Source organism: Crotalus tigris, unplaced genomic scaffold, assembly GCF_016545835.1.
Source record: "Crotalus tigris isolate CLP2741 ecotype Arizona unplaced genomic scaffold, ASM1654583v1 scf7180000024382.2542628, whole genome shotgun sequence".
Taxonomy (NCBI): domain Eukaryota; kingdom Metazoa; phylum Chordata; class Lepidosauria; order Squamata; family Viperidae; genus Crotalus; species Crotalus tigris.
In genome coordinates, this window is record NW_024100552.1 from 41,709 (window position 1) to 69,046 (window position 27,338).

The 27,338-nt window shown below is 35.4% G+C and overlaps 1 protein-coding gene across 3 annotated transcripts in view; it reads right to left on the reverse strand.

Moving 5' to 3' along the window:
• The window catches only part of ROCK1 (Rho associated coiled-coil containing protein kinase 1), a 122,463-nt gene that overhangs the window by 19,985 nt on the left and 75,140 nt on the right, over positions 1 to 27,338 (reverse strand). For all 3 annotated transcript variants that reach the window (XM_039328589.1, XM_039328590.1, XM_039328591.1), the window contains exons 13-26: positions 26,949 to 26,997; positions 24,332 to 24,467; positions 23,031 to 23,122; positions 20,750 to 20,996; positions 18,602 to 18,708; positions 16,848 to 16,998; positions 15,413 to 15,573; positions 13,556 to 13,740; positions 13,197 to 13,266; positions 11,419 to 11,513; positions 10,186 to 10,351; positions 7,669 to 7,762; positions 5,585 to 5,673; positions 3,895 to 4,083 (exon numbers count right to left, since the gene is read on the reverse strand). In XM_039328589.1, the coding sequence (XP_039184523.1) occupies positions 3,895 to 4,083; positions 5,585 to 5,673; positions 7,669 to 7,762; positions 10,186 to 10,351; positions 11,419 to 11,513; positions 13,197 to 13,266; positions 13,556 to 13,740; positions 15,413 to 15,573; positions 16,848 to 16,998; positions 18,602 to 18,708; positions 20,750 to 20,996; positions 23,031 to 23,122; positions 24,332 to 24,467; positions 26,949 to 26,997 (1,831 nt within the window). The remainder of the gene's footprint in view (positions 1 to 3,894; positions 4,084 to 5,584; positions 5,674 to 7,668; positions 7,763 to 10,185; positions 10,352 to 11,418; positions 11,514 to 13,196; positions 13,267 to 13,555; positions 13,741 to 15,412; positions 15,574 to 16,847; positions 16,999 to 18,601; positions 18,709 to 20,749; positions 20,997 to 23,030; positions 23,123 to 24,331; positions 24,468 to 26,948; positions 26,998 to 27,338) is intronic.

The window sequence follows — 27,338 nt, forward strand, 5'->3', positions numbered from 1 at the left end:
ACACTTACCCAGGAAAGACGGCTACAAAGTAGCCGCCATCGCGCGCGCAAAATCCGATTGGAGGGGTTTAAAGTGGCTAATGATGCAGCTGTGGTCTGGCTTCTGGTTTGTGGTCGTGCCTCGTCATCGGTGTGGCTTTGGGTTTGTTTTTTGCGTGGATGTGTGGTGGTGACCTCCTGTGTGGTTTTTGTGAGTGTGGGTATGGTATCATTTTTTGTGTTAGGGAGTCGTTTGTCAATAAGGGCGGGTTTCCAAATGGCTGGTAGGCGGGAGGTATCATCTCGCTTGTTCATGCTGTGTGGGCGTTTTTCTATCTCGATGGCTTCTCTGATTATTCTGTTATTAAAATGTTCACTTTTGGCAATGGTTCTGGTATTTTTAAAGTCAATTTCATGTCCTGTGGCTTTAAGGTGTTGGACCAGGGAAGATGTTGGTTCCTCTTTTTTGACTGAGTTCTTATGTTCTTCAATGCGTGCACTTATTCTTCTGTTGGTTTGTCCGATGTATGTGGTGGGACAAGTGGTGCATGGGATTTCGTATACTCCTTGATTTTCTAATTCAATTTTATCTTTGGGGTTTCTAAGGATGGTGGATATTTTTCTGTTTGTGCAGAATGCTGTTTTGATGTTGTGTTTATGGAGGATCTTACTGATTCTGTCTGTGGTGCCTTTTATGTATGGGAGGAGGGCTTTGCCGTTTTCTTGTTCTTTGTCTTGGATTTTAGTGGGGGTTTCTTTTTGGATTAGGTTTGTAATCTTATTTCTATGGAATCCATTGGATGTTAGTACATTGGTGAGAGTGTGTAGTTCGGGTTTTAGGTGTTGTTCGTCAGCTAAGCGTTTTGTTCTGGAGATGAGTGTCTTGGCTACAGAGTTGATCTGTGCTGGGTGGTGGTGTGAGAGAGCGTGCAGATAGCGGTTTGTGTGTGTTTTCTTCTGGTAGATGGTGTGTCCTAGGGAGCCATTGGATTTCTTGTAGACTAAGACATCCAGGAAGGGAAGTTGGTTGTTAGCTTCTGTTTCCATGGTGAACTGTATTTTGGGGTGTAGGCTGTTGAGGTGTGTGAGGAAGTTGTCCAGTTTTTCTTTCCCATGTGGCCAGATTATGAAGGTGTCGTCTACGTATCTGAGCCAGAGTTTGGGTTTGTGATCCGATTTTTCTAGAGCTTGGGTTTCAAAGTGTTCCATGTAGAGGTTGGCAATGACAGGTGAGAGGGGTGATCCCATGGGTGCTCCTTCTGTTTGTTTGTATTTTTGTCCATTATAGATGAAGTATGTGTTGGATAGGCAGTGGTTGGTCAGATCTAAGATGTGTTTGGGGGGGTTATATTTGTTTTGAATAGCTGTCAAGGCTTCTTTGATAGGCACTTGGGTGAAGAGGGATATGACATCGAAGCTTACAGTCCAGCGACCTACTAGTGAGCTTCGATGTCATATCTCTCTTTACCCAAGTGCCTATCAAAGAAGCCTTGACAGCTATTCAAAACAAATATAACAATGGCTCCCTAGGACACACCATCTACCAGAAGAAAACACACACAAACCGCTATCTGCATGCTCTCTCACACCACCACCCAGCACAGATCAACTCTGTAGCCAAGACACTCATCTCCAGAACAAAACGCTTAGCTGACGAACAAAACCTAAAACCCGAACTACACACTCTCACCAATGTACTAACATCCAATGGATTCCATAGAAATAAGATTACAAACCTAATCCAAAAAGAAACCCCCACCAAAATCCAAGACAAAGAACAAGAAAACGGCAAAGCCCTCCTACCATACATAAAAGGCACCACAGACAGAATCAGTAAGATCCTTCATAAACACAACATCAAAACAGCATTCTGCACAAACAGAAAAATATCCACCATCCTTAGAAACCCCAAAGATAAAATTGAATTAGAAAATCAAGGAGTATACGAAATCCCATGCACCACTTGTCCCACCACATACATCGGACAAACCAACAGAAGAATAAGTGCACGCATTGAAGAACATAAGAACTCAGTCAAAAAAAGAGGAACCAACATCTTCCCTGGTCCAACACCTTAAAGCCACAGGACATGAAATTGACTTTAAAAATACCAGAACCATTGCCAAAAGTGAACATTTTAATAACAGAATAATCAGAGAAGCCATCGAGATAGAAAAACGCCCACACAGCATGAACAAGCGAGATGATACCTCCCGCCTGCCAGCCATTTATTGACAAACGACTCCCTAACACAAAAAATGATACCAGACCCACACTCACAAAAACCACACAGGAGGTCACCACCACACATCCACGCAAAAAACAAACCCAAAGCCACACCAATGACGAGGCACGACCACAAACCAGAAGCCAGAACACAGCTGCATCATTAGCCACTTTAAACCCCTCCAATCCATACATGCAGCAAACTGACACCCTCCATGAAGAGGAAGCACGACCACGAACGCGAAGCCAAAAAATAGCAAGGCAGCCCAAAATCTCAAACCCCTCTGCAACTCAGACTAACCTGAGCACAAACCAAACAGAACACTCCCCCAGCCAATCAGAGCACAGCCAAGCCCCTAACCATTCAGAACACACCTCCACCCAATCAGAACACAGCCAAGCTCCCACCCAATCAGTTCATACCCCACTGGCAGTTAAAAGGAAGAAACAGCTAAGACCACACATTGCTGCTCAAAGCACGAAGCTGAAAGCACCAGCCTGAAGATGACGAATGGGACTTCGTCGAAACGTCGCCAAGACACTTCCAATTTTACGCGGGAGAAAACCCGAACAACCAAAGACCTACATACATACATACCTACATACATACATACATATAAAAATAACCAATTTCCTTTTTTATCTTGTGGGGCCACATTACTAGTTGTAACCAATTTCCTTTTTTATCTTGTGGGGCCACATTACTAGTTGTAACCAATTTCCTTTTTTATCTTGTGGGGCCACATTACTAGTTGTCCAGGGCCGCATACAGCCTGTGGGCGGGCATGCTTGATCTAGACTCTTTTCAATTGTGACTCAAGCGTGGTTATAGGATGGAACTGGAATCAAGCAAAACTAAAAGCTCTGGATAGAAAAACCAGAAAAATAATGATAATGAATCATGCCCTTCAGCCATGCAGCAATGTTGACAGACTTCACTTGCCAAGGAAAATTGATGGACATGGAATGCTTTTATGGATAATTTGTAATAGTTTCCATATAATAGAATTGAAATTAGAAACAATTAAGAGAAAGATCTACCATAATGTACATTGGAATATTCTGCTTTTATACGGGTAACAGTTTAATTGATAAAATTTTTGTATTCAATACCTTTCTTCTCAATAAATCTTAATAAGATTTAGTGAAATTCGTGGTTGTCATCTTTAAAGTTCTATTTGATATAAAATCTTAATTCCTTAGAGATTACCCAACTCAAGTGGAATTAGGTATGAGAATGTTTCTTCTACTGGCACAAGGACTCCACTATCAAGTAGTTTGGGCATACTATTTCTTCTGTTCTAAATAAGAAATTAGGACTGAGAAACAACACTGTGCTCGAGAAATAATGTCAAATTGCTTCTCTTTTTAGATCTTCTTTCTATTTACAGTAACAGCAACCTAAGAGGGAATTAAGGCAGCAATGGGGGCCTACCAATCAATAACATATTCAGCCTTGAGGTTGTTCTCCTTTCTCTGAGATATTCTAGAATACTTAATGGATTCATCAACCCAGAAGAGTTATATTTTCACTGCCCTATCACATATTGTCCCTTTAAGTGAATAGTACAAATTAACCACAATGTTTGAACAAACTGAATTTGATATATCTTTTAAATCTGAAATATAGTTTGGGTTTCAAAGAGAATACATCAGTGAATCTATTTGATAATTAAGTTGAAAGTCTTACCGCTTGCATTTCATTAAGCTCCTTTTGATATTTTATTACCATCTGATTAAATTTCTCCTTTTCCTGGTTAAGTTCCAACTGTAACTTTCGGTTTTCTTTCTCTTTTTTCTTGAAATCTTGCATATTTACTTTCTTTCTATCTAGTTTAAAATCTTTTCGATTCATAATCTCAGCCAATTTGTTGACAGCCTATTGCATATTAAATAAGAGAACATCAAAGTAGACACGTTAAAACAAATTAACCTTGGAATGTAAGCGTATGTAGACAATAAATATCAAATATTATTTTACCACCTGAATATTTTGTGAAGAACATCCTCAGCTTAGTCTATTAAAGACACAGTAGATAATTAATAGCTTTACTTTGAGTTAATTAACGTCTTCTCTTGGAAGCCATTTCATCATTTACTTTGTAAAACAATCTCAAATGTTAACATTTCACAACATAAAATGAGTTAATAAATAAATATATGTATCTCACCTCCATCTGGAACACACTTATAAGCCTAAGTCATTCTAACTCATACGAATAACCATGAGCTATCTAAGGAAGCACTTTTTTGTACATGTATCAGTATTCACTCCTGGTGACTGCCCAGGCAAGTCTCTTAAGTTTTCTTGACAACATTTTTGGAAGTAGTTTGCCATTGCCTTCTTCCTACACTGTATTAGGCAATGTACACAATTATTAGGCAAATGAGTATTTTGACCATATCATTGTCATGCATATTTTCCACCTCCAAACTATATAAATGTGAATGCTTAATGGACATAAGCATATCAGGTGATGTGTATTTGTGTAATGAGGGAGGGTATGGCCTAAGGAGATCAACACCCTATATCAAGGTGTGAATAATTATTAGGCAACTCACTCCTAATAACTGTACACATAGTGTAGAGATGAGAGTAATTGGATCAAAATCACTGAGCTGGCTTCTTACCTAAAATATAAGTAGAATTCATGATCTCCCAGTTTTTAGCCTGATGTGTTAATCACTACAACAAATTGGCTCTCATGGAAGTATTTGTATATCTAAATGTTTGTCAACCTAAATATTCATAAATGTAGTAATCTACATTTATGCATTTATACTACTGTCTCTCAACAGTGTTTCTCAGTTTTACTTTGATGTAGAATAACCATATGCATTACTAGGATGTCCTACACAGAAAACACTGTATCTGTATGAAAGACAACTCATTACAACTGATCTAATTACTGATTTGTGAGTCACACTTTCTACACAGGTATTTTAAATATTAACAAGAATAATGGCAAATGCTTATGAGAAGGCTGTATATACATTGCAAGGCAAAGCTAATCACAATTAAAAGAAATGAGGAACAGGCTCCCTATTGCTGATCAATATAGTTTTTACTTCTATTGTATGAACCTGTTTTATTGTGGTCCCATTCCCTGCCACTGGAGGTGACATTTGCCCCCACTCTTTTAGCCTTCTGGAAGGGCCTTAAAACCTGGCTGGTTACTTAGGGCCCTGATAAAAGTGCACTAGGCTGGTGGTAGTTGGTGTAGTAATAAAGAATGGTCCACTCCCATTCTGCATAAGCCTTTAAGAGTTTTTTGTTGTTGTTGTTGTTGGCCTGTATTTAACTCTTGCAATTTTAAATAGTTTTTATATTTATAGTAAGTCACCCAGATCACTCCGTCAACCTTCTGAAATACACTCACCTGTGTTTTAAGTGTCCTTTCATTGTTCAAGTTTTTTTCATACTGTGTTCTAATTAGATTGAATTCCTCTTCTTTTGTCAATGTATACTCTTGATGAAAAAAATTAAGAATTAAAAATTTGGGGAATTTTATTGCCTCAATATCACATGCACTTTGGAATTTCTCTCTCTTGTTAAATCTTAATTGAATAGAAACAGAACAGAGACCTGCCCCTACATATTCAGTCCAGAATTATACAGGAGGGAAGTGCTTAGCTTTTAAACAGAGACCGGCTTGGTTGACTTATTAACCTAATTCATAATATAATTTTGACTCGCTGTGGTTTGTGAACCTAGCACTGTGATCATAAAATATTTAGTTTTATACAATACATGAAACATAATAATGGTATTTAAATCAGATGAACTCTAGTTTGGAATTATGCCTGGACTATGTAGTTATTACTTGGAATGTACCCAAAAAACTAGAATCACTTTATTTGCTTATTAACATCTGTATGCCAACTGGCGCAATGTCCAAACTGATAAGCTAAAGTTACTGCAATTTTTGGTTTTTGAAAATTATGTATAAATTGCATGTGCATTCAATGTGACAAACAATGGAAAAATAAAAGTTCCTACAGCACATCCTTAACTGCGAGAAAAAAATTGTTCCCATTGTTAAATAAATATAGGATGACTACCTAAGTCAGCGGTCCCCAACCTTTTGGACACCAGGGATTGCTTCCATGGAGAAATGTTTTTCCGCGAACCAGAGGATGCATGGTTTTGTTTGTTGCCTGCATCTCGCGGATTGGGCTTTGCTTGTTTGTGTGGACCATTGCTGGCATGCCATGGCCCGGTACTGGTCCACAGACTGGGGTTGGGGACCCCTGATCTAAGTCATTAAAGATAATCCTCAACTTACAACTGGTTGTCCAAATTTATGATAGCCACAGAATGGGTACTATATGGCCCACTGCAACATTCTGCAGTCATGTGAATGCTGTTCATAATTGTGTTTGCTGGTTTCTAGTAAAAGAACTTCCATTCAAATGAATGGGCTCGCTTAACGACCATGATGTTTGTTTAACAGCTGCCACAAAAAAGATTGGAAAACTACTTCTGATCACACGGGTGCCTCAACTTACAACTGTAACAATTTATGACTTGATTTACAGTCCCAATTACAGTCCTAAGTCAAGGACTACCTGTATATTATTTATTCTTAAGTTCTGCTTTCTGTTTGAGTTCTAATCTGTTTTCTAAAAAACTTTATTTCATTTTCTATTAAAATAACTTAAATAAAATAAAGCCATTTGAAATTAATACCACAAAGCAAAGTAAAAGTAGAAATAATGAGGCAAGAAAAACAAAACTACAAATTATGAGGGTTTACTTTTAAAAGGACTATCTCAGCCATCTGTAATACTCCTTTAAATACACTACTCAAAGCATGAAGGTGCAAAACCTTAAAAATGGTTAGTGAAACTATTTCAAGAATATTCCTACATCGATTTGAGCATATGTATAGATGTGTGGATGGCACCCATTTCAAATAACTACCGGATGATTTTGCATAATTATAATGTTTAATGCAAGCTATTCAGTAACAGTTAATGAGACATCTGCTTTTACCTTTTGCCTCAGATTATATAACATGAGCATCTATCCCATTAAGAAATATTGTCTGAATCACTAGGCACTTTCTAAAAAAAAATTTTAAAATGCTGATGAATTTCTTCCATAAAATATTATTTTTACCTAAAAAATTAAACCAGATCACTTATACCTTTCTCATATATTCTGATAATCACTCATTGTATTTTCAAGTTATCTCACATTTTTCCTAATTTATAAAGATTGAACCCTGTCTTCTTGACTATAACTACAATCACACTTAAAATCTCTGAATTAGTTTTCTGTGTTCAATAATATTTTAATCTTTTGGCCAAAATACCCCTCACATCTATAAAGCAATATCTATAGAATACCAAACCATTCTGCTGCTGCAATGTTGAAAGACCATTTCTCTTACTGTATGTAAGATAGTATTGAAAAGGCATTGGCCTTCTTCCAAACAATGTCACTGAAAATATGAAATACCTTCTTCAAGTTTTTTAAGATTTTCATTTAGCTCCGAATTCTCCTTTGTTAGAAAGGCCACATCTTTGGTTAATGTATTATTTGTTTCTTCAAGCTAAAGGAAAATAAAACAATAACATCAGCTGCATTTGAGTGATTGTTGAGTAAAATAAGTAGAAATTTTGTAGAAATAAATTCACACAATTATATGGCTAATAGTAATTCATCTTTCCATAACTCATTTTTAAATCTGAACTAGCTTAAACATGTGTTTTTCCCATGTGGGTATTAGCAAAAGTATATTAATACAAATACTAAGTTTAAGAAGACATTTACAGTCAAACTGTACAAGAAGAAAAACATTAAGGAAATAGTTTACCAATTGGAGAAAATGGCAATATGGTGATAAAGAGAGAAGACTGAATTGTTTAATTCCTATTTGCACTTGACAAAAATAGTGATCCCAGTTGCTGGAAACTTCACTGGAAGCAGAACAGAAATCTAAATCAAAATTGGCAAAAAAATGGGTGAAAGAACAACTAGCTGCTTAAATGAATTTGAATCTTTGGGACCAGTCAGATTTAAACTGTCAAAAACTGGCAGATTTTATTTCAGCACCACTGACAGTAATCTTTGAGAACTTTTGGAGTACAAGGTAAATGCCAAAAGGTTAGAAAAGAACTGACGACATCTGGATGACTCCTACCCTGATCATGTTCAGGAACCTATTAAAGACTTGGCCATTCTCCAGGCTTTGGGGTTGGGTAATAGTTGAGCACCTGTTGGATAGGAGTTTGTTGTTTTTTTTTGGCGGATGTGTTTTTCTTCAGACCACAAAAGATCTCTTTTGTGTCATTTGTTTTTCTTTTTTTTCTTTTTTTGTAAGCTGCCCAGGATTTCTTGGTAGTTAAGAGGCCTCTAAGTTTTATGTATATATGAATGCGCCAATAAATTTATATCAAACTTAAAAAAAGAAAAAAGGCAAACCCCACAAGCTCCAGATCAATCACACTGAAATCGTATCTGGGGAAATTCTAGAAAAGTTCAGTTTGCAAGCCTATAGAAAAATCATTGTGGGTTTGTTAAAAACAACATGGGGGCTGTTTTTTTGATGTACGTAGATTAACCGATCAAAGAAAAGCTATAGATGCAGTACACTCAGACTTCAGTAAGGATTTGATCAAGTTGACCACAGCTCCTTAATAAAACAAAACAATGTGGGATGGATGATGCCACTAGCTATGGATATGCGGCTAGTTGAAAAACCATACCCAGTTGGGATCCTAAATGATTCAATGTCAGTATGAGGAAGTGATCTAGTATTCAGATTTAATATTCAACTCTTCAAGGAAAGCACAAGCTAACTTTTAAAATCAGATTTTGTTTCAACCAGAGCTAACTGTGTACATAGTTTCTCATAAGTCTTTTTAAACACTACACTGGGAAATAGTACAATGCACTGTAATACTCAGCTTGGCAGACAATTTCTTACTTAGCTATGAACTCACTACAGCATCACACTCTAGTTTGGAAGCATCGTTGCTTCAGACAGGAAGGCGGTGCAGAGAGTGATGAGGATGGCTGAAAAGATTACTGGCAGTTAAATTTAAAAATTTAAATTTAAAAATGATTTGTTGAGCAAAACCCAGTGCTTTTTAACATTTTCATAAATGACATAGATAAGGGGACCAAATGGATACTCATCACGTTTGCAGATTACAGAAAGCTTGGTGAGGAGAAAACAGGTTTGAAGTAGAAAATGATAGACTTCTACACTGGAAGAACAGTTTAGTTGTGAGAAATGAAGACTTCTGCACTTTAAGCAGGAAAAACTAGGTGCATAGGTACATTATTAGCCATGCCTTCTATCTCAGCACAAGTACTTGTGTGAAGGATCCAAATGCTCTGATAAGCTACTGATTAAGCATGAACAAGCAGTGTGCTGCAACTATCTCAAGATCTAATGGAATCTAAGACAGTATCAACAGAGATACAGTGTCCAGTTCATGGGAAGTAATAGTTCCACTCTATGTTGTATTGGTCAGACTGCACCTGGGTATTGTGTTCAGTTTTGGCTGCCAAAATGTAAGAGATATACTGAGGATAGAAATGAAGGACAAAGATGGAGCCTTGGAGATAACATTCTATGAAGAACAGTTAAAGGAACTAGGTAATAGTCTGTTTTCTGTTGTACTAATACTCCACCACTGGAGGTTTTCAAACAATGGATGTATATAAGATGGTATGGGGATTCTTGCCTGGGCAGAGAGTTGGCTGGAAGATCTCCAAAATCTTTTCTAACCCTATAATTCTGTTATTCTCTTGCATTTTCTTCCAGTGCAAGAAAATGTTTCATATTTCATTGAAGGAAACCTTATCCTTATTCAGCTATATGCAAGCATCAATCTTGCTACTGAAGATTTGTAAGAAAAACAAGCATGCATCATGTATGTAGTCACATTATTAAAGTTACAATAGACTTCTATCTCACAATATAATAAACTGACTTCGTGATATAAATATATAAATATACCTTACCCGACTGACAATATTGTCCTTATCAATAATTTCTTGTCTATTTCGTGATGCTGCTTTCTTACTCTCTTGTGTTAGTTCAAAATACTGTTCTTCAAGGAGAGCTCGGGCTAATTGTTCAGATTCAGCTTTTGTTTCAGCCAAATCTAACTGTGTAACAACAGTTTCTCTGCAACACAAAATTATTATTTTAAAAAAATACTACATTGTTCTTTTAGAAATAATGCAATGTAGGATACAATTTCTTATTTAGCCATAAACTCCCTGATGGTTTGTCTAAACATAACTTGTGAACAATCCATCATGATAATTATGCAAGGTCATAATAGATATTGTTTGACTCAGATTGATAAAATATGAGCCAAACATTGTTTAACTCGGGGCCAGTGACTTGTACATTATACAAACTACTAAGTTTCAATTCAAGACAATTACAGGAATAAATTGCAATACATATCAGGTTCCAGAGGAGATCATTATTGCTACTGAAAAAGATATGTAAAATAAAAAAAAATCCTTGTATACTGAATTATCAGAATTTTCTATTTCTGCTGGGACTATAGCTTTTATATTTATATCTTATAAATTATTATACATAAATTATGATTATATATTTATAGCCATATAGGTATAATAAATAAATAGTTCATATTTATATTTTTGTTTCACTGAATACTGTATGTACATTTCCATAGCCAACAAAGCTTCTTTTTAGCCATATTTTAAAATACAACTAATTACACTTTATTACAAAAAATACTTATATTTAATAAGAATGTTTTGTTTTAGCTAATATTTTGCAATGTTCTAGCCTGACATCAAGTTGTTTGTTTTAAGGACTCTTTTTCTTTTCAAAATATAGGCAGCAATCCACAAAATTAATGTATGGGTTCACATTTTATCAATCTGAGTCAAACAAAAACAAATCCCTTTTGTTTTCAAGTGATAAAAAAAGATTTTTGTTTTTGTGGGAGATGGGCGGTTCAGAAGTGTGAAAAATACATACATATATACATACATACTCGCTCAATAACATCAATGCTGCTTAGAGCAGTGTTTCTCAACCTTGACAATTTTAAGGCACGTGGACTTCAACTCCCAGAATTCCACAGCCAGCAATGCTGGCTGTGGAATTCTGGGAGTTGAAGTCCACGTGCCTTAAAATTGTCAAGGTTGAGAAACACTGGCTTAGAGTGTCTCAATTTTGGAAGGACTATGTCCATAAAAGTGACTTACTTTTCATTTAGCAGCTCTTGTATTTTTTTCTGTGTTTCTTTATTTTTTTCCTCAATTTCTTCTTTGAGTTCTTTAACTTGAGTTTTATAAAGTGTCTGGAAATAGAAAAAAGGTATCAGGATGATGATAAGGGCTACATATTATTCAATCTATATTTGCATATTATTTATATCAAGCTTTTACAAATGCTCTCTCAAAGAGCTTGCAACATTTTTGATAAAAAAAAGAAATTTAAAAATTGTACAATGAAACAGCAACAAAAAGATAACAGCATAATTTTTACTCAGAGCAATTCCCTCATGCTGCCTAGTACAGGTAGTCCTCAACTCACAATTGTTTAGTGACCATCAAAGTTACAATGGCATTGAAAAAGTGACTATTTTTTTCACACTTACGACCACTGCAGCATCCCCTTGGTCACATGATCAAAATATGGACACTTGGCAACTGGTGTATATTTATGATGGTCCTGAGTCATGTAATCACCTTTTGTGACCTTCTGAAAGCAAAATCACTGGGGAAACCAGATTCATTTAACAGCTGTACAAGTACCTTAACAACTACAGTGATTCACTGTGGCAAGAAAGGTCGTAACATGGGGCAAAATTCAATTAACAACTGTCTTGCAACAGAAATTTTGGAATCAAATCAGATTTTTTTAAAAAAGCATTGTGAATTAAATGATATATAGAAGTGCTGACATTAAAATATTGCAGTTATTAATATAAATATTTTGTTAATAAGATTGGGCTCTTTTTCATTATAAAGGAAGAGCTGGATAGTTATTTTATAATTGGGTAGTTTTTAGACCGAGATTAACATTACAATTGGGTAGTTTTTAGACCAAGATTAACATTAACTGCCAGTGCTGTTAGTTTTATAAATTCTCTCTCTCTCTCTCTCTCTCTCTCTCTCTCTCTCTCTCTCTCTCTCTCTCTCTCTCTGTGTGTGTTAATCAAGATGCACTTAAGGGAATATCATTCATATATTCAAAAAAGATCAGGCTAATATGAGATAATACATAAGGCCAGGGCACAGTAGTTGGTTGAATTATGAGACAGCTTTCTTCCTAGATCTGTGCTATATTCCTGTGCAGTGAAATACAATGTAATGTATAATTTAAGGGAATTCTAATTTTGTTTTCTCTACAATCAAAATTCTCCAAAACCAAAAAGGAGAAAAAACATGATACAATAAGATTCTCTTTTCACTATTTTTTCTAGTGCACTGATTGTCTATTTTTAGAAGAGTTTTTAAGGAGATTTTTGGGATATACTGACCAGATCGTAAACATAAGCAAATCAATCACAATAAGCCTTTCCCTTGAAAGTTCCAGTTGTTTAAGGATAATAATGAAAGTGGAAAAAGACATTTATAAAATACATTTCTTGGATATTTAGTGAAAAAAATATTGATTATAGCAATTATTTAAACAAATCTGTTTCTTAAGATTTTAGGCACAGAAACCAGGTATACTATTGAGACCAACCTAGTAGATGTGTCCAAAATGTTAACAAGACCAAGTCCACAATGGCTAAAAGACTGGAAGAAAAATGGATGCTTACCTTTTTTTTAGCTTGACAGCAGACAAAAAAGTGGAAATCAAACAGTAATAAAAAGACAATTGTGTGTGTACCTTTCTTGTTCTTCCTCCCCCACTTAATACCTTTCCCAATTTAAGGCACAAACATTATCTAAAAGTGAAGGTCATTATTAACAGATTAATGCAAGTTGTACATAACTTCATTAAATGCTTGTGCAATATAAAGAACACTTACAGAAAAATATTGTTCAGCTTCCAGTTGATCTTGTAATTCACGCATTTGGCCTTCGTTCCCTCTGTATTGCCTTTGATGGAAAAAAAATTAAAGGAATTTCTATTCTGAACTCTTAAAAGTTAAAAGATGTTCAGTAGATCAAGCAATAAAAATATTATTTAAGTAGAACACAGGAAACTTAATAAGTCTAGAAGTTTAAAATATTTATGTCATTAGTTTTTATGAACACCTTCCATGAAATGTTTGCATAAATAACTATAAATAGTGAAGTCAGATGTCAATACAACATAGCACAAATCACATTACTAAAAGCAATCATTCACAATACAGTTCTTTTTGATAATAAAAATGTAACTTACTTAGCCAGCTGAGCCAATTCAAATTCTGCTAATCTTTTTGCTTCCAACAATGCATTGATCTCCTGTTTTAGCTGTTTCTCTGAACTCTTTAAACTATCTGCTTCTATAGCATGCATCTTCAGTTCATTCTGTGTCATCACTCTTTTATTTATCTCATGTTCCAATTGAAGTGTCAGATTCTTAATCTAAAAACATAATAAACTATTTATTTATTTATTTCTACCTACTTACTTTGGCATTATCCAATTTCAGGAAAAAGTGTCAGGTGTTAAGAGGTTGATTTGTAAGGTTGTAGCATAGAATATTTATTCAAGTCTTTACACAAAAATCTGGTCAACTAAAGTTCAACACTAATTGGCATCAGATAAGGGTCAATGGAATTCAGGAGGGGTTGGACTTAGGGACTTGTGTGAAGAGAACAATTCTAAACTGATGATATGTTTAATTCTCCCCCCCCCTTGCTGTTCTACAGAAAGCTTTTGACAATTTAAATTGGTAAAATTGATTTATGCCTCACAGAAATAATTAATGTTAATGGAGATAGTGAGATACAAAAAGAAACAAGACAAGCCCATTAGCCCTCCCCCTTTGCTTATTTGGTTCTTGAACTTTGAATAAAGATTCAGAGCAAGATGAATAATGAATTTAAAAATTAAAAGAGACAAGTTGAGAACTTTTTGTAGATGATTTGGTGTTGGTTTTGGAAGATTCTTTAAAGGGGACTGAATTATTTAAAAAACCTAAAAGAATTAGCTAGTTTTAAGATTAATAAACAGAAGACAAAGATGGTAATAAAAATATAAATATGTAAGATTAAAACAAACTGATCAACAAAATGGGTTTCAAGATTGAGAAAAAGATAAAATATCTGAGTGTTAATTTGACAAATATGAATTGTATGCCATTTCAAAATAATTTTGTTAAGACGTGGATTGAAATCTAAAATGATACGCTAAACTGGGAAAAAATACAATTATCATGTGATTTAGGTCTATTGTAGTTTAGATTATCATTGTTAATTGGGGAGAATTTCTGTGATTAAGATGCATGTTTTGCCTAGAATATTATTTTTATTTCAGACATCACAAGTTTTAACAACTGATATAAACAATGGCAGAAAGATAATTTGTGTAGTAGGGGAAAAACTATGAGTTAAATATAAGGCATTTCACAATGCCAAAGAACGATTAGTTTTGATCTGATCTGAAATTATATTCTACAACTATGAAAAACTGGGTAATAGCAATAGCAATAGCACTTAGAATTATGTACTGCTTTATAGTGCTTTACAGCACTCTATAAGCAATTTGCAGAGCAAGCATATTGCCCCCAACAATCTGGGTCGTCATTTTGCTGATTTCGAAAGGATGGAAGGCTGAGTCAACCTTGAGCCAGCCAGGATCAAACTCCTGGCACTGGGCAGAGTTAGCTTGCAATACTGCATTCCAACCACTGTGCCAATGCTGAGAAAAAGGTTATTGGAGATAGAAAGACATGATTTGAGATTTGTGTGGGATGGATAGTTATTTATGCTATGATAAAGTTAATGGAGAATTTATCATAAAAAAATAAAGTTTTAATATTTTTACTTTTTCCCCAATGTACCAAAACAAAGGTTCAAGTAGTTTCATAAGAAGCCTCATATACCTGTCACTGACCTTCCAATTCTACTTGAAACTGCTTAAATATGACTCAGGAAAGATTTTAGAATTTCATGCCCAGAGCCTTAGGTATGAGGCAGTTTATAAACAAATAATTTGTGAAATTATTTGCAGATATTTTGGTTCACAGAAATAAGATAATTTTTCATATATGCCTAAAAGGAATGTTCACATGGTATAGAAATTACTGTTTTACCTCCTCTTCCAGTCTCTCTTTCTGTTCAATAAGGTGCTCAATCTTCTGCTGTGATTGCTTCAGATCAAAGTCTAACATGGAACATTGCTTTTCAATCTGAACTATTCGATTTTCTGCCTTCTCTCTTCCTGCTCGTTCTTCCTTAACCTTTTTTTCAATTTCTATGAGGAAAAAGAAAGACAACAAAAATTAAATATAGGTAGTCCTCACGTACTGCATTTAGTACCAATGTGTCGCTAAGCCCAAGTCACAATATCACTTCATTTCTGGCTCAGTTGTTAAGCAAATAACAGCGGGTCATTAAGTGTAATGTCACTTCACTACAATTTGTGATTTTCTACCAGCTTCCCAATTCGCTTTGCTTGTTGGAAGCTGGCTATGAAGATCATAAATGGCAATCATGGACCACTCAATTGCAACTATCCTAAATGTGCACTGATTACCAAGCGCCCAAATTATGATCATGTGGATTAAAGGAACACAGCCATACTTTGAAGACCTATTGTAACATTTTCAGTGTCATCATAACTTTGAACAGTTGCTGAACAAGTGATTGCTAAGTGAGAACTACCTATTAAAGTACATTAGAAAGCAAAAAAGAATGCATTCACACGATCTTCCAGATATCCTACTGAAAGGTGAGAGAAAATATTAAGCATTTGGAGCAGCTATATTAATATCTAAAAATCTCCTAGAATTGTTACCTGTAGTATAATGATATACCTAATGCATATAGATTACATATGCTGAGATGTCAACTGTTCTCTCTTGTTCATTACCAGCTTATTAACGATATGAGAAACAAAGACTGGTATCTAGATTTTTTTATAATTAAATAATAGAAAATAACTACTCCACATACCCTCGGTAGGCAGGTAGGAAACACGACAAGACAACCTTGTCAGTATGATAGTACAAATCTTCTGTTGTCTCCTTTACATCCTGAGAAGGTAAGAAGGTTGCTTTCTGAGTTTCTTTCTCTGCCCATTATATAGATGAGGGCTATGTACTACTCTCTTATCCAATTATTCCATAGGCAGCATCTCTTCCCTCCATCTCCCAATGTCATTACACCAAGCCATGTTTCTGGTATTAGAGACTTTCTTTTATAATAGTAGATTAATCTTCTGTAGAAATCTACTGAATTTCCAGAACTATGATGAATCATACTGAAGGCTAACTTGACACCCCGGTATCTCAGTTCCTAAAGGAAATTTCCCAAAGGGTAACTTACAGCAAACCCCGAAAGGTACGCAGGTTAGATTGCTTAGTTTCTAATGGGGAATCACCAGAAAATCAAAAGTCTATAGGCTAGATAGGGATGGTTGCCAAGGAAACTAGACAAATTAGAAAGGAACATAGAACAAATTATTTAAAGAAAGAACTATATAAAAACTAATTACATATTAACCTTGCTTATTCTTTAAGAACTTACCATACATAGCAACAGATTTGGCCTCTTCTATTGACTGATGCTTGTCAGTTAACCGAGCTTTGTTTATGTTATGTTCATTTATTTCTTGCTCTAAACGTTGTTGTACCGTTTTAAGTTTGTAGTTTAGATCTATTTCTAAATTATTCTTCTCCTGCAAGAAAGATATTTTGTATAAAATGGTATCAGATACTAAATATGACAAGTATTCATATTTTATTATACTTTTCAGTACCTTTCTTCTTCCTATCTTTTTGTTTTGTGCACATCTACTAGATCCTGAGTACCATGTCTTCCCCAAAATAAGATCTGGTCTTACATTTTGTTTGCATCCAAAAGAGGCACCAGGTCTTATTTTCGCTGCAGCCAGGCCTCCCATGCCCTGACACCTGTTGCACCACCGTTTAACTTCTTCAGCGGCTTCTTGCTGCTACTTGCAGCCTGGTGCCACCACTTGTGGCAGGAGCACTGGCCCGAAACACTGTGTGGCCTCCTGCTCTAAAAGGCAAGAGCAGCCCAAAGTGCCATGTGACCTGCTTTTGGGCTGATGCCACCACTCATGGGAGGCCGTGTGGCGCTTCGCACCAGTGCCACCACTCATACGAACCATGTGGCCTCCTGCAGCAAGTGGCAGCACCGGCCCAAAACATTGCGCAGCATCCTGCTGTGAGCTGCAGCATTGACCCAAAACGATATGCAGCATCGTGCCGCGAGCAATGGCACCAGCACAAAGTGCCATATTCTCCTGCCACAAGTGATGGGACAGTCCGAAACAAGCCATGCTTATTTTGGGGTAGGGTTTATATTAGGCCGACCCCCAAAAATCAAGCTAGGTCTTATTTTTGGGGAAACACGGTATGTATCAATAAAATACCTGTAGCATATGGGCAATAATACACTAACTTTAATTATAGTTTCTAAACCCTAGCATGCATAGAGTAAATGTGCTTGGAGTAAAATTATGTTTTGGTTTTACTTATATTAACCAAAAAGGGACTAAGATTATCCTTCCTGTTACTAGGGAATATTGAATATTTAATCTTAACAGATACAGTTAAGGCTTATAACCTATCATACACTTTCTCTATTTTGCTCAATAATCAAAGCCATGGTAGGTAGAAGAGGTCAATATGCATGAGGTCACTGGATGATGACTGTGACATATGGAAGATTATGAATTCAAATATAAGATGCATAAATGGTAAACAGTTATGAAAGAAAATGGAAAAATACATGTATAGTTGTGGAAGCAAAGACGATTCAAAAGAAAAGTATGGGAAGGAATAGTGGTGAGATTTAGCTCCAATTCCTTTTCTTTTCTTAACCAATGTTGTTAATATTTTTTTCACTTATTGCTTCTTGCTCCCTTTCGGTTAAAGAGCTGCTTATTCTGAAAATGACCAGTATAATCTAGTAGCTGTTGGTTACACATTATAGCAGCTACTCTCTTTCCTAGAATAGTAGACACACTTGACTCAATAAGGTGCAAGTGGGTACTATATTCATTCCCAATATACTCCAACACCTTTACCACAAATCCAAAGTGCTACATGGCTTACCATTTAGTAATAATTATAATTTAACAAGTCTAAATTTGATTTCTGGCTCACCCTTCTTTCATGGCCTTATTGAATTTTATGTATTCCTATCATTTTTAAATATACATTTATTTGTAATTCTAAAAATATGCAGATATATTTTTATTCTAAATATATAAGATACATAAGACCTTGTGCCTCATTACTTAGTTACTGTACCTTTTCAGAATGATTAAGCATGTCTTGGGCCTGTTTTCTTTCTTCTTCTACTCGCTCAAGATTGTTTTTCACACCTTTGATTTCTTCTTGTAAAGATGTAATCCGAGCTATAGTATTAATTAAATATATTTAACTGTTTCTATGACTCCAGATAGACAAGAATAGTTTACTTACATAAATTCCTCACATATATCAAAGATGATTCATTAAGAAAATAGATTACATTTAAAATGTTAGATCTGTTTTCCACTTTCATTAAATTATTAATTAAACTGAAAATATGTAAACATATATTTTCATATGGGTACACATATATGCAATTAAATACTGAAAATGAAATTATGCAAGAAAGGCTAAATGATCACATTTAATTAAAACAGCAGATATGGAATATTCACATTTGCAATAAAAATGCTAGTCTTTATTGATTTGAAGAACTTATATTTATTGATACAAAAAGATTATGCCCACAAATTTTCTAACACATTTGTAAAGTAGCACAAGTAAGTTTTTTTTATAAAGACATTAAATGACCTATATATTCCTCAAAAAACTATTTTAACCCACCATCTATTGTTCACCCTCAGTAAACAGTAATTATGAACAAAAAAGTTCCTGTTCATACTTATTATCTGCATTAATAAAATCATAGGATTTAATTCTATGATTTAGGTCCTATTTAAAAGTAAATTTTCTTAACTATTCGTTCAAAATAAAGAGAAGCAAAAGTAGTTCAGGCAGGACAAGAGAGAAAGTATTTTATTCTTGCACTCTGTCCGTGGTTATTATTTGTAGAAATACCACTTTTATATTGTGGGATTGTATGTAGTGTACAAAAATATAAAAGCTTTAGATAAATCAATTCTTCATGTTCAAAACCTGAAATATATAAGTAGAAATGCTTTGAAGAAAGCTAAGGCTAGGTAACCTTTTTCATCCAGAAACACATCTGAAATTGGGACAGTGGACACATTCATAATCTGGCTGACACGGAAAGATTCTTTACAATCAGAAGCAAACATATTTTATCTAGTTTTACTATACATGTATTAAGCTAGTTTCAAGGATGTTCTCTTAACTTCCCATGTAACCAAATACAATGCAAGGGATGTAGTTTTGCTTTGCATAATAGTAAGTGCTTTTAATTTTTTTTTTTAAGTGAACATGGCCAAGATGTCCTCTGGAGGATACAATATTGTCTTATTGAAAAAAATAACTATTTATAAATAAGCAAGAGCAATATCATCTTATGTTAAAATCAAGTACAGCTTTTCATATTATTATAATAAATAATATGTAATAAAATAATAAAAATAAATAGTACCTTTTGCTTGAATTTTTTCCCTTGGATTTAAAATTTAATCCAAGAGTTCTTTGGGGAAATGGACTTTTATTCCTTAAGTGAAAACGTTTAACATTTCTCTTTTCTTGCTCCAAGTTCATATATGTCCTACAATTGATTTCTATACTTCTAGGCAGCCATAATATAGCCTAAAATCAAGTTGCAAATGTCCATGGCCACATAATTCTAATAGCATATATCTTTTCTTGCAGGTTTGTCTCCACAGTCACAGTTGGATAGATTCTACATATATCCAAAGGCCAGACTGGATTCTCTGTTGTATGCTGCTGCATCCTAACTTACTACAACAATTCATGTCTAATATCTGTAGCATAGGATGTATATAATTGTCATGCTGAATTCTTCTGCACAATGACAGCATTTTATTTTGTTTTAACTTTCAATCGTCAATGTTTTAGGTTTTTAACCTTAACCCTAATTGTTCTATATTGTTATTTATGGCACTGTAAACTGTCCAGTCCCTTGATAGTGAGGTGGCATACAAATTTAATAAATAAATAAACATCTTATTTTACAGATATGAAAATGAATAATCAGATCATATTATTATTTGTCTATTATGCAAAAAAAAAATTCCATGACAATATGTTTTGGGAAATGGAATAGCTACAGTATTACAAATTCTTAGTTTTACATAAAGTATGCAGTGTTTACACTTAATATAAGAGCATTTATATTTAATGTATCTTTTACCATTCATATACGTAACTCAGCCCAAAATTGTTATTTATATTTCAAGATATCAGAAAAAACTTTACATTTTATAATTAGTGTAAAATTATTACCTTGTAGTTCTCCAATAATTTCTGATCCATGACTCCTATCTCTTCGTTCTACTTCTAGTGCTCCTTGTAGCTGGAAATAATCCTTTTCCACCTGTAATTTTGTGTTTTCTAGAATTCTACATCTTTCCTGCAACTCCCTATTTAATGATTCAAATTGACTTATTGATTTGCTCATTTCTGTATGACTTTTCCTTAGTCTTGCTGCAGTATCTGACTCTGTTCTCAGCAAATCATTGGCCTCTTCAAGCTGTGTAAGCAACAGGAATAGGAAAAAAAATTAGAGGTTAGTCTAAAATGAGTATGACTCATATCTACCCTAAAAAGGGAGATTTAATTACAGTGAATTCAGAAAGTATTCAGAGCCCCTTCATTTTTGTTATACTATAGCCTGATTCTACAGTTAAAATTCATTTCTCATTAATCTACACTCAGTACCCCATAATGAAAAAATGAAAACAGAATTTTAGAAATGTCTGTAAATTTATTAAAAAGTAAAAACTGAAATATCATATTGGTTTAAGTATTCAGACATTTCACTCAGTACTTTGTTGAAACACCTTTGGCAGCAATTACAGCCTTGAGTCTTTTTGGGTGTGACGTGACAAGCTTTGCACACCTGGATTGGGGAATTTTCCGCCATTCTTCCTTGTAAATCCTCTCAAGCTCAGTCAAGTTGGATGGCGGCCATCGGTGGACAGCCATTTTCATGTTCCTCCAGAGATGTTCACTAGGATTCAAGTCAGGGTTCTGGCCAGGCCACTCTAGGACATTCACAGATCATTATTATGTTGGAAAGTGAACCTCTGGCCCAGTCTGAGCTCCTGAGCACTGTGAAAAAGATTTTCCTCAACCCTGACCAGTCTCCCCGGTCACTGCTGCTGAAAAATACCCTCACAGTATGATGTTGTCACTACCATGGTTCACTGTTGGGATGATATTGGTCAGGTGATGAGCGGTGCCTGTTTCCTCCGGACATAATGTTTAGAATTGAGGGCAAACAGTTCACTCTTGGTTTCATCAGACCAGAGAATCTTTGTTCCTTACAGTCTGAGAGTCCTTCAGGTGCTTTTTTAAAAACTCCAAGTGGGCTTTCATGTGTTTTGCACTGAGGAGAGGCTTCCGTCTAGCCATTCTGCCACAAAGCCCAGATCGTTGGAGGACTGCAGTGATGGTTCTTCTTCTGGAACTCTGTCCCATTTCCACACAGGAACTCTGGAACTCATTCAGAGTGACCATTGGATTTTTGGTCACCTCTCTTACTAAGGCTCTTCTCCCCACGATTGCTCAGTTTGACCAAGGGACCAGCTCTTGGAAGAGTCCTGGTTGTCAAACTTCTTCCATTTGAGAATTATGGAGGCCACTGGGCTCTTAGGAACCTTCCATGCAGAAATTTTACTGTAGCCTCCCCCCTTGCAATAACCCTTTCTCTTAACTCTTCAGGCCGTTCCTTTGACCTCATGGCTTTTGCTCTACTACAGTATGCACTGTCAGCTGTGAGGCCCTCTATAGAGAGGGATGAGCCTTTCCAAATCATGTCCAATCAATTTAATTTTCCATAGGCAGAAGTGTAGAAACATGTCAGCAACAATCAAGAAAAATGAGAGGCACCTGACCTAATTTTTAAAGTGTTGTTGTAAAGAATCTGAATACTTATGCCAATGTGATATTTCAAATTTTTTCTTTTTAATAAATTTACAGACATTTCTAAAGTTCTCTTTTCACTTTGTCATTATGGGGTATTGAGTGTAGATTAATGAGAAAAAAAAAGAATTTCAACAACTGTAGAATCCGGCTGCAGCATAACAAAATTGACAAAAATGAAGGTGATTTGAAAACTTTCTGAATGCACTATATTTATTTGGCCATGTAAACATCAAGCAACTCAATATAACACATGGGACAAGTTACAATCTTAGTAGAATAACAGAACAACAAAATAGCAAAACAACTATCTAGGAATAATTAATCATTAAAATCATTAAAACAGTCATAATAAAGTAGTAACTTCATAAAATCCTATTAAGCTGATAGCAGAAAAATACCGAGTGATGTCTGCCCTTTCAGTTTTTTTATTTTTATTTTGTCAGACAATGGAGATGCATTTATTCCAAGCACGTTTAAACTCAGTTACTGATGACTGATCCACTACCTCTGCTGGAAGTTGGTTATAAGCTTCCGCTACTGTTTCTAAATCTTTAGGGCTTTCATGAAGGGCAGCAGTATGTTACTCAGGGGGAATGAATATATTTATAAAACAAAATAGATATGCAAAATTGCTTACTTGCTTTTGCAACTGTGTAATTTTTTCATTTGTAATATGTGAGTGTTGACTAATTTTTTTTAAGTCTTCCAGCTGATCTTTTAATGTTGATACTAAAAGCACAGAAAAACATTTTAAACGTACATTTTTTAAAGTATTTCTAGGTAAATTGCAGAAATAAAACATTTAAAATCGAAACACTTCCCATTTTATTTAAAAACAACAATAACAAAGCAACATTTTTATTCATACTTTCTATTGATGATTGTGGCCTGAGGAAGGAACAGAAGATTCTGGAGATAAAATATTAGTCCAAGGAATGGTGTCATCAACAAAACTTTGGATTTCTGGATCAGGGCATATTATTTACTAAAGGGCTTTTGTAAAAGATACACTTTACCTCACAAGGACTGAGAAGAAGGTGTTTCAAAGACAACTTACTCAGTAAATTAATCGTGGAGAGATAAAAGACCAATACCCAGAACTACACTCAAAACAGTAAGCCTTATAACAAGAAAGAAAGGGGGCCCCACAGAAATACATCAGAAGATAAGCAGGCAAACACTAAGACAGACAGTACTAAAGGGCTCAAATGACTGTAACCAATGCTCAGAGAATGGAGAAGAAAACAGAGAACATGAAATCCCAGTACAAGGATAGAAGAGGAGGGGTATGTTGCAAATATGACATTGTTGATATTGCTGATATTTGGTGAGAGCAAACCCAAGTTTGGGATATGTACAGGTAGTCCTTGACTTACAATAGTTCATTTAGTGAATGTTTGAAGTTACAATGGCACTGAAAAAAGTGATATGACCATTTTTCACACTTACAACTGTTGTAGCATCCCCACAGTCAAAATTCAGACACTTGGCAACTGGCATGTACTCAAGATGGTTGCAGTATCCTAGGGTCACATGATCTTCTTTTATGACCATTTGCCAAGTAAAGTCAATGGGGAATTCAGATTCAGTTTACAACTGTGTTACTAGCATAACAACTGCAGTGATACACTTAACAAGTATAGCAAGAAAGGTCATAAAATGGGACAAAACTCACTTAACAAATGTCTTACTTAGTAACAGAAATTTTGGGCTCAATTGTGATCATAAGTTGAGGACTAGCTCAAACCAAGTTTGTTCATGCCTAACAAAAATAAGGGGTAGATGCATAAAATATAAACTTACACAATATGGAAATTTATGACAATGAAAGAATCCTACCATGGACAGGAGATTGGACTAGAATACTTCCAAAGTCTCTTCTAGCCCTATGATTGTATGAAAAGCTTTCTTACTGTAATAAACAGAAATACAGCTTACCTTCATTTTCCGCATTTCGACGTTTCTCATTCTCCTGTTCAGCTTTTCTTTGATACTCACTAATTCTGTGTTGCAAGAGCATCTTTTCCTTCTCTACTTGAGTAATTGTTGATTCCAAATTTTTTCTCTGATTTCCCTGTAAGTTGTAATATTTTAGCAATAAAACTGTACAACTAAGCATTCATCTGAATAGTTATAGAACTGCAATTATTTTAATCAAAAGATTCCTACAATAAATAAAATACAGTGAAATACATTTGCTACTTTAAAATGTAACAAACTGATGCATAGGCAATTGAATATTAGTTTTTATAATGATAACTGTGTGCACTCTGAAAATGTATCAGAAAAAGAGTTCTGGAGCGTGATTAGAAATTCACATGCTACTGTATCTTAAGCCTGAATAAGGCTTAAAACACCCAATTTTAAAATACAGGAAAATCCTACAAATGAAATATTGGCTCTCATATTTTGGTGGCTGTGAGAATCACACCCAATATTCCATCATGTTGAAAACAGCCTTTCTTATTTTTTTTCAGTACTAACCTAAATTACATTTTTTTAAATAAAGCATCTTTTTAAACCAGCATTTAGAAGAAGACTTTTTAAACTAGTTATTTATCTTTAACATTTCCATACATACAGTGGGGCAAAAAAGTATTTAGTCAGCCACCAATTGTGCAAGTTCTCCCACTTAAAAAGATGAGAGAGGCCTGTAATTGTCATCATAGGTAGACCTCAACTGTGAGAGACAAAATGAGAAAGCAAATCCAGACAATCACATTGCCTGATTTGGAAAGAATTTATTTGCAAATTATGGTGGAAAATAAGTATTTGGTCACCTATAAACAAGCAAGATTTCTGGCTCTCACAGACCTGTAACTTCTTCTTTAAGAGGCCCCTCTGTCCTCCACTCATTACCTATATTAATAGCACCTGTTTGAACTTGTTATCAGTATTAAAGACACCTGTCCACAACCTCAAACAGTCACACTCCAAACTCCACTATGGTGAAGACCAAAGAGTTGTCGAAGGACACCAGAAACAAAATTGTAGACCTGCACCAGGCTGGGAAGACTGAATCTGAAATAGGCAAGCAGCTTGGTGTGAAGAAATCAACTGTGGGAGCAATAATTAGAAAATGGAAGACAGACAAGACCACTGATAATCTCCCTCGATCTGGGGCTTCACTCAAGATCTCACCCTGTGGGGTCACAATGATCACAAGAACGGTGAGCAAAAATCCCAGAACCACACGGGGGGACCTAGTGAATGACCTGCAGATTGCTGGGACCAATGTAACAAAGGCAACCATCAGTAACACACTACGCCGCCAGGGTCTCAGATCCTGCAGTGCCAGACGTGTCCCCCTGCTTAAGCCAGTACATGTCCGGGCCCGTCTGAAGTTTGCTAGAGAGCATTTGGATGATCCAGAAGAGGATTGGGAGAATGTCCTATGGTCAGATGAAACCAAAATAGAACTGTTTGATAGAAACACAACTCGTGTTTGGAGGAGAGAGAATGCTGAGTTGCATACAAAGACCACCATACCTACTGTGAAGCATGGGGGTGGCAACATCATGCTTTGGAGCTGTTTCTCTGCAAAGGGACCAGGACGACTGATCCGTGTACAGGAAAGAATGAATGGGGCCATGTATCGTGAGATTTTGAGTGCAAACCTCCTTCCATCAGCAAGGGCATTGAAGATGACACGTGGCTGGGTCTTTCAGCATGACAATGATCCCAAACACACTGCCCAGGCAATGAAGGAGCCTAGCCAGTCTCCAGATCTCAACTCCATAGAAAACCTTTGGAGGGAGTTCAAAGTCCATGTTGCCCATCACTGCTCTAGAGGAGATCTGCATGGAGGAATGGGCCAACATACCAGCAACAGTGTGCCAACCTTGTGAAGACTTACAGAAAACATTTGACCTCTGTCATTGCCAACAAAGGATATATAACAAAGTATTGAGATGAACTTTTGATATTGACCAAATACTTATTTTCCACCATAATTTGCAAATAAATTCTTTCCAAATCAGACAATATGATTGTCTGGATTTGTTTTCTCATTTTGTCTCTCATAGTTGAGGTCTACCTATTATGACAATTACAGGCCTCTCTCATCTTTTTAAGTGGGAGAACTTGCACAATTGGTGGCTGACTAAATACTTTTTTGCCCCACTGTATATATACTAAAGAGCAGAAAATCTGTGACTGAAGGATAAGATTTTGATTATGGAGGATAAGAGGGAAGGTTGAATGTGCAAGCCTAGGAGAAATCAAGGTCCATTTGTGTCTTGATAGATGGTCTAATGTAGGCTGGGGAATGGACTGGTAATGGTCTATGACTTGTTAGGAACCAGGCCATATAAGGGGCAGGTGAGTGAGCAAAGCTTCATGTGCACATGCATGAGATCTAGGCTGCTCATGAAACTATTGCTGTCCACCCCCCAGTCCTCAAAAGAAATTTTTTCTTCCAAAACCAGTCGGTGGTGCCAGAATAGTTGGGGACCAATGTATTAGCAATCTCTTCTCATCTATTCTAAGCATAATGTAAAATTGAGTTCATTTCTAACAAAGTCAATAAAGAAAGACTAATAATTCAAACACTTACCTCTTCATCTAGTTCCTTCATTATCTTGTCTAGTTTAATATTTGATGTTCTATAAAGAATATAAAAGCTGAATTTTATTTACTGCTTTTAAGACAAAATATTTCATATGTAGCTGATCAATATAGACAAAACATCAAACCATTAGAATTTTAATAACAAAAATGCTAATGCCACTAAAAAGTCTGTGCTATCATAATCAATTTTTTACAATATTGTTTTCAAAATTATTGCTCTTAAATAGTTCTGAAGTTAGTAATTCCTATGGGAAAAGGAAATGACAAAAATACAGTCTGTAAATTGCCAAATTCCTCAATTTCAGTCGTGGAATTCAGCCGGTTTGGCAGAACCGATATCTAATTTTTTGTTGAGTTCAGCGAACAGGTTATGATA